The following is an 8338-nucleotide window of genomic DNA, read 5'->3' as shown; positions in this document are numbered from 1 at the left end:
CGTTTGTCCAAGGTCTCTCCATAAAAGCGCCTCAATACTCATTCTCCCGGGTACCTTCGTTTTCTGTCTAGGGTTTTCGAAATCCTCTCTTTCTCTCTCTAGATTTACAGAGATTCGAAGCAGAAAAGCAGAGACCAATGGCGGATGAGGTACAGTACGCGTCTGGTCCGGACTCAGCCACCAACAAGAGGAAGTACGGTGACCAAACTCCGCCACCTCCATCGTCCGGCACGCGGCGGGCCACCGGCTTCTCTGCTCCAATCGCGTCTCAGTCACCAGATTCGGGTCACGCGCCGTCGTCGTACAACAGCGTTCCCCCACCGGTCGATGACTTCCAGATCGCGAAGCAGCGTGCTCAGGAGATAGCCGCTCGTCTCTTCAACAACGTCGAAGCTAAACGCCCTAGGGTTGAGAATGGCGGTGGTGGTTTCGATTCGAATGACAGTAAGGGTTTTAGCTCATATATATATATATATTATATGCATGTATATTTTTGTGTATATGTCTATTAGCTTGATTGCTCTTGTTTGTTTTTCGTTTGTTCTTATTAATTATTTCAATTGATTAATTTTCATCACTAGAGAGTTCATTATACTTATTAGTGACTTCATTGTGTATTTGCCTCTTGTTGTTTGTATTGCCTCTTGTTGTTTGTTTGGATTCACTGCTTAAAATCGTTTGGATTTATTTTAGTTTTGGCTGCGTGTGGATGTAATCTACATGTTCATTGGTTGTCTAGAATCTAGCATCAGTTGGTAGTGCTTAGGTATGTTGAATTGATTGAATGCAGATTCAGGACAGAAGCATATGTTTTCGAATATGGCTCCTTCGTCTATTCCCGTTTCATATGGTCAGCCAGGCACAAGCAAAAAGATCGATATACCGAATGGCAGGGTGGGTGTAATTATCGGAAAAGGTGGAGAGACCATCAAGAATCTTCAGCTTCAGTCCGGAGCTAGGATTCAAGTCACTAGAGACATGGATGCAGACCCTAATTCCCCAACCAGAATGGTTGAGCTCATGGGTACTCCGGAGCAAATAGCCAAGGCTGAGCAGTTGATAAATGAAACTCTTGCGGAGGTAGTGCTTTCGTTTGGTATTGTAATAACTGAATCTAATCTAGTAATAACTGAATCTAGTACTTTGTTATTTTTATTACACTTTAGATTTCGCTTGTTAGCCTTTTGGAGTGTATTGTTTATCTCTCTATAAACAAAACTAATGTAAATTCAATCCGACAATGCGCAATTTGATCTGGTTTAACTTTTCTTCTTGTTAATTTTGTTTGATCTTTGTGGCAGGCTGAAACTGGGGGTTCTGGCACAGTTTCTCGAAGGTTAACTGGACACCAAGCTGGAGGTGAACAATTTGTAATGAAAATTCCAAACAACAAGGTACAAGAAAAAGGTTATTATTGTTATTAGCTATTTTTCCATTAATCAAGTGTTCCAGTATTTGATCTGATTTGATTTTGACGTGTCCAATTTCAGGTTGGTCTTGTAATTGGTAAAGGGGGTGAGACCATAAAAAACATGCAAGCCAGCACAGGAGCTCGTATTCAGGTCTATCATTTAATCTTATACCTCCAGAATGGCTTCAATTTTTTTATTTTTATTTTTAACATTTGATTGTTTCTTCTCCTATTTGGTAATTTTTGGCTTAAATTTTTTTTTTTTTTTTTTACATTATTATCATCATCATCATCATTATTTTGCACTTGTAAAACAATAAAAAGCCTTCCATAGGTTTATTCTTGATTTGTTTTTTGCCAAATACTATGACATATAAGTTGGAGAGTGTGTTTTTGTGTCAGAATGTATAATTATACTTTGTCTCATTGTGTTCAGGTGATACCTTTGCATCTGCCCCCAGGTGATACATCAACAGAAAGGATAGTACAGATAGATGGTACCAGTGAACAGATTGAATCTGCAAAACAGTTGGTTAATGAAGTAATCAGTGAGGTATGTCCAATTGTGGTGTATTCTTGCAAACACGGATTTTGATCACTTCTTTTGCTTGCACTTCTCTAAACTTAGGCAAACTAAACTTTGTACCAAGTGAATCATTAGATGAGATGGATTTGATCCCAAAAGGCAGGACCAGTTTCCATCTTTGTAATTCTATAATGTCTATAGGGAGAGGAAGCTTGGTCATGGTTTCAAAAAGCATGTGTCACATTCCACCTGCTTTGATTTATAGGTTTAGTTAGCATCGTGCATGGCTAGATTTCAATATTTGTCCATAACAAGATTCAATATTCAAGGATAGATTCCATTTTACTGAGGAGGAAACTTGGATTTGGTTTCAGAGTATTTGTCAGTGTCTGAAATTGCTAAAGGATTTATTTGTTATTTAAACGTTGTGCTTCCTCAATTGGTTATGCTATTATTATTATTATATTTTAATTTTTTTACAGAGAACTATTTTTTACACTGTTTAAAATAATATAGCTGCATGATGTTCTCACAAAGCATGCAAGCAGATTTCCTTAGGAGTCTGTAAAATTCTTAAGCCATCTTTGGAATTTTCTGTTTGGAAATTTATTCATGTTGTGCCTTAGCACAGGTAATATATCTCGAATTAGTTTTTTAGTTTTTTTTTGCAGGTGGTTTTTGTTGCAGGCTTTTGGTCATTGTTTTTTCTTTTGCATATTAGTATTTATTTTACCTGTTTTAATTATATATATATATATATATCTATATATATAAATTAACCTGCTTTAGTTTTGTTTCTTTGATGGACATGGCTTTTATGTTGTTTTCTTGTGTGGTACTTGATCATTCAAATTAACCTATTTGCTTTCTTTATATAATATATGAGTAGTGTTTGAACATCAAAAGCCATTTTGAACATCAAAAGCCATTTAACAATTACGTTTCTACATTGTGTTGATTGTGCTGTTGCTTTTTTTATTTCATAAATTTGTATATAGAATATTGGGGTACCTGATATATTTTCAGTTCAGTATTGTGATATCTACTGCAAGTGACCGCTAGTAGTCCAAATAGACGGCTTTTCCTGATTTAATGCACACACTTGCACCACTTTCTCATTTTCTGTATGGTTGGTTTACTTTCTAGTTTATCAATATTATTGTGCCAATGTTCGGATTGCCATATATGAATGACTTCTTTAAATTTTCTATATTTTAATGACTGGGATTTATAAATTAATAGAAGTTGTGTCTATCATTGAATGATGTTTAAACTTATTATTGAATGATGTTTAAACGTATCATTTAGTTTCACTTAATTACTGTGTTATGTAATCTGTAGAGTTTTAGAGTTTTCTAGAGCTATATTTTGGTGTATTTGTAGTCGTTTCTCTTGCTCTGCCACAGGAATGAAGCAGATGAGATCTTCTGCTAGCTTATCACAGATCTCCATCGTCACAAATAATTTCTTATGCTAATGAATTTTTGCATAACTCCATTGAGACTTTGCTTTTGGATCTCTATCGCCTGAAGTGCTTACTCGATGTATTTTGCAAATGTTTTGGTTATATGTTTATAGTCCTGAAATCGCTTTCAACTTGTATAATCTCAAAGAGTGCAGATACTGCTTGCATCTTCATACACTCACGGCTTGGGTGGGCTTGGGTGGTTCAGAATTAAAACCCTTTGTATCAAAATGACCTCTAGATGGAAGATCTGGGATTTGCTGTGCTTATTTCTTCGGAAGTTACTTTTTTGATACCGTGCCTTTTTCTAATTACAAATTAGGATGTTAGATAGCACTATAATTTGCACCTACAATATATCTACTTACAGCAATGAATACAGAATCATTGTCTTCATATGTGAGGCTGTTCTGCAGGACCATTATACTTGTCACAAAGGTAGATCTATTTGGTTGCTTCTTTGCATATTGGCTGGGGTTTATGGTGGATATAGGAGTTGAGGATTGGTCTGAGTTTTCAGGTTTTATGAATGGCGATAATTATTGATTTATAAGTTGTTCCTTAAGCCCTATATTGATTTATTGGATATTTGGTTTTGTGAGGCAGGTATTAAGTCTTCTCAATTGAGGTAATTCAAGTCAGTTTGAAAAAGCCTTTCATAGTTAAAATGCTTAAGTGAATAGTTTGGGAATTGTAGCTTGTTCTAGCCTCAAATGTGCTTGTTAATTGTGTATCTCATTACTGATACTGTTATTCGGAAATTTGTAGGATTAGTGGGTATTGGATTATTGGTGACACCAACATGGAACACCATAGTCTCGGTGTTCCATCAGCGTTGTTCTGGTATGGACCTAAATCTCATTTTATGATGGTTATTCTGATATTTTGAAGAGAAGCCAGGGACTTGTTATTGAAGGAGATTTGAAGAACGAGATTATATGAGTTTGGATCATGAGCCTCAATTTAACTTTTTACCTAGTGTTATTCTAGGATTTTATTTATATCTGTTGGGAATTTGTCATAGTGATATCTTTTAGCTTTTTTGAAGTAATTATTTCTATGCCAGTTTGGATCATGAGCCTCAATTTAACCTTTAATTGTAGTGTTATTCGAGGATTGCATTTATCTGTCAGGAATTTCTCAAAGTGATATCTTTTAGAACTTTCAAGTAATTTTTTCTGTGTCAGTACATATACATACATGTATATGTATATATTATTGTGGTTTAGTCTGATGTCAGATATGGAGAAGAAATTTGTTTTGGTACAATATTTTAGAGCACCCTTCATACCGTGAAAGCTCATCTTCTAGGGTTTCTTGATTGTTTGTATTATCTCACTTCAATTCTATCGTTCTTTTAGTCAAGTTATGAATTTCTTGAAATCTAAGACATCAATGGTTGTCTCAATTTAATACATATTTTGGAGAAAAAACTTGATCTTTCTGAGAAATTATTCATTTGGTTGGTGATATGACTTGGTCATATTTACATTTTGTATATTTTTATTCTTCGTCAGTCTTATCTCAGTGGCTAAGTGATATTGTCTAGAATACTGAAGTTTTCATATTTATATTTTTGTATATTTTTAATGTTTTAGTTGGATTTTATTTTCTTAGTCAGTCTTATCTCTTGGTGAGTGATAGTGTCTAAAAATACTGAAGTTTTCATTTGCTGCATGGGAACTGAATTCAGTAGATGCAGATTCTTTAGGAAGTTGGGAGAAGTGGCCTCTCCTAAATCCTGAAGATGGTTCAGTAAGCTTTTCATTAGAATTAATGTATGTTCTGGATTGCTCAAATATGCCTTCATGCTTAATATTAAAAAAAAAAAAAATTGATTTATTTAAATACGAAGCGTTACATTGTGAGTGGTCTGAATGTATACTTGAGGGTAGCATCCACTTCTTTGTATTTTTTATGTAATACATCAATGCTTCTGAGATTATACAGTGCATCAACTGGATTTGTGAGACATATATTGTTGAGATGATTCACTTCAATACCTGTACCATTTTCAAGGCAGTTGTTTCAATCATTCTCTTTTATGCAAGTTGTATAGTGTTTGCATTTTTTTTTTGTACCCATTCACTTCGAATAGGGAAAGGATGGTCTTCTGCTGGAGTATAGTACCACCAACCAGTACGGTATGTAGGCGCCTAAAACCCTCTTAATAAAAATATGCAATGCATATTCTTGTTTAGTGGTAATTTACAATATATGTGCGGCCTTCTCTTTAATAAATAATTCTAGACATGTGCTTTATCCAGTTCGTATACTATATGCTGTCTGCTTCTCTCTGTACGTGTTTTGTACTGTGAATTGTATCAGGTTTCTTGGTTCATTGAGATAACAATTTTGTGCAGAATCGTCTTAGAAATCCATCAATGACTGGAGGATATTCTCAGCAAGGTTACCAAGCACGGCCTCCAACAAGCTGGGCCCCTCCTGGTCCTCCAATGCAGCAACCTGGTTATGGCTATGTTCAGCCTGGAGCATACCCCAGCCCGTCACCTCAGTATGGAACTTACGGTGCTTATCCTCAACCAACTTCTGGTGGATATGCCGCTGGCTGGGACCAGACAACTGCTCCAACAAACCAGCAGACCTCTCAGGGAGGGGGTTATGATTACTACAGCCAGACACAAACTCAGCAACAGCAGGCTACTGGTGCTCCTGCCACCACTGATAGTACTGGTTATGGCTATGGTCAGCAACCAGCTTCTGGCTATAACCAGCAAGGGCAAGTTTATTCGCAGGATGGTTATGGTGGGTACCAAACAACTGCTCCACAGCCTGCTTATGGTCAGGCAGGGTATGATCAGCAGCAAGGTTACAATTCTACGCCTGGTTATGGTAATGCGACCAATCCAACACCAGATGGGCACACACCTTCATATGGTGCTCCAGGGGATACCAACCAAGCACCTGCTAGCCAACAAGGATACAGTGCTGGTCAGCAGCCTAGCCCTAACCCTGCTACTTATCCATCTCAAGGATCTGCTCAGCCAGGTTATGGAGTACCCCCAACTTCCCAGGCCGGTTATGGGACTCAACCAACTTCTGGATATGGCCCAAGTTATGGAGCACCTCAGGCTCAAAAACCTCCAGCAAATCCGTCAGCTTACGCGCAGCCCCAGCAATCGCCAAGTGCCCAAGGAAGCTATGTCCAGCCTGCTCCTGTGCAGCCTGGTTATCCCCATGCCCAGCCACCTGCTCAATCTGGCTATGCTCAACAAGAATCTGGTGCCCAGCGAGCTCCACCCTCCAGTTATGGTACTGCAACTGCTCAACCAGGGTATGCCCCCCCAGCTTACGGTGCTCCGCCCGGGAGTCAACCAGGTTATGGGCACTCCTATGGTGGTGGTTATTCCCAGCCTCCGGTGTATTCTACCGATGCCAACGCAAGTGGAAATGCTCCAACTTCTCAGACTGTCCAGCCTAGTGGTGTTGCCAAGGCCTCGCCCCAAAGTTAATGTATGGTTAGTGAAGTCAAGAAATTTATGTGTTGGTGCTTATCACTGTTTATGTATGCTTTTAATCAGTTCTATATAGGTTTTTGACTCTTTATGTGATGCATTAACTGATACCTAGTCTTGGTGATTGCTTAATAATTTTCAACTTCATTATGGATTATTATTGTTTTTCTGTATGAGTTTTTCTTTTCGCTGTTGTAGTTTGTCATTTGTATGCATTGAAGTTTTAGTTGGACGTCATGGTATATCATCTATTGTTGAAAGCCTTCTGGTATTAGTTGATTGCATGCTACACTTTGTGGCTGTCAACTAGTTTGAAATCTGAAGATTGATTGTGCAATCTTGAATATGAGGTTGGAGGATCAGAAGTTGTATAAACTAGTATTTCATTATTAGACAACTAGATGGGATATCTTGTAATGCTGGGCATCGAGGCTGCGTTCACGTCTTTCAAAGGCGGTTGGAGCCGTTTTTTGTGACGATGCATGGACATGCCTACCACAAGCAGCTGCTGATGCAGAATAAGCAATTCCTGCAGGAGCCACTTTTTTGTCAAAGACTGGCAGCTTTTTTTTTTAAGGATTTGTTTTGCATTTATCTTGCCAGGTTACTATCCACTTGATTCACTTTTTTGATCCAGGTCGGTTTGATATTAAAATAATATGTCTTATTCTATGTCGGATGCACATATTATTTAGGCATGGGGTTTGTGTTTGACACTTTTTGTTGGACATAAACCTAATTTTCTGTTTCCAATAATTTCATTTTATTATATTATTACTTCAATTGAGTGGAATGTTTATATTATGGTTCACTATATTTCATGAAAACTTTGTTTTTACAATAAAAGAACAAAATAAATATTTAGCGTTGACAATGTGTTTTTCTTTTTTGGATTTCCCATGTAACATGGTATGATTTGCACTCCCTCAGAAGAATATATATTCTTCTGAACGATCTGGTGTGCTTTGATATTTGGCTATTATTCTTCTGAACGAAGAATATATATTCTTCTGAGCGATCTGGTGTGCTTTGATATTTGGCTATTATTCTTCTGAACGGTCTGGTGTGCTTTGATATTTGGCTATGGAGAGCATTCAGATTGGCAATGAAGTTGTTCAGAAACCTCAGCCACCTACCTTAGTGGTTCAGTTGGGAAAAATCATGCTTTTGTGTCGGCAGTAAATTGTTTCAAACTGTAAATTGTTTGATATGACACTTGTTGTAAGTAGCCCAACAAAAATTTATGTCAATGTTTTGTAATCAAGATTGGTGTATAGAAATACCTAACACGAGGTCGCCTTGTATATAAATTACTCGCTTTAGGTTTCACTTTTCATTCTCTGGGTATTAAAGTTAAGTTTAATGCTCTCTCAACAATTCAACCGCTTAACCAAAATGTTGTTGATCAATTAATGGTCGTTGGATTTTGGAAGCAATTGCTTATTTTGAAAGATTATAAG

The 8338-nt window shown here is 37.2% G+C and overlaps 1 protein-coding gene across 1 annotated transcript; it reads left to right on the top strand.

The window, feature by feature from the left end:
• On the top strand, positions 1 to 7051 carry LOC132282735 (uncharacterized). Its single transcript, XM_059784501.1, has 6 exons — positions 1 to 444; positions 791 to 1080; positions 1302 to 1394; positions 1491 to 1562; positions 1848 to 1964; positions 5766 to 7051. The coding sequence occupies exons 1-6, from the start codon at positions 138 to 140 to the stop codon at positions 6873 to 6875; spliced, it is 1989 nt and encodes a 662-aa protein (XP_059640484.1). The 5' UTR covers positions 1 to 137; the 3' UTR covers positions 6876 to 7051.
• The last annotated feature ends 1287 nt before the right edge of the window (positions 7052 to 8338 follow it).

This window comes from Cornus florida, unplaced genomic scaffold (genome assembly GCF_030987335.1).
Source record: "Cornus florida cultivar Cherokee Brave unplaced genomic scaffold, ASM3098733v1 CherokeeBrave_3.0.0_Hap2_Chr11, whole genome shotgun sequence".
NCBI lineage: Eukaryota > Viridiplantae > Streptophyta > Magnoliopsida > Cornales > Cornaceae > Cornus > Cornus florida.
The sequence above is the reverse complement of the archived record's forward strand: the minus strand, read 5'-3'. Positions and strand labels throughout refer to the sequence as shown.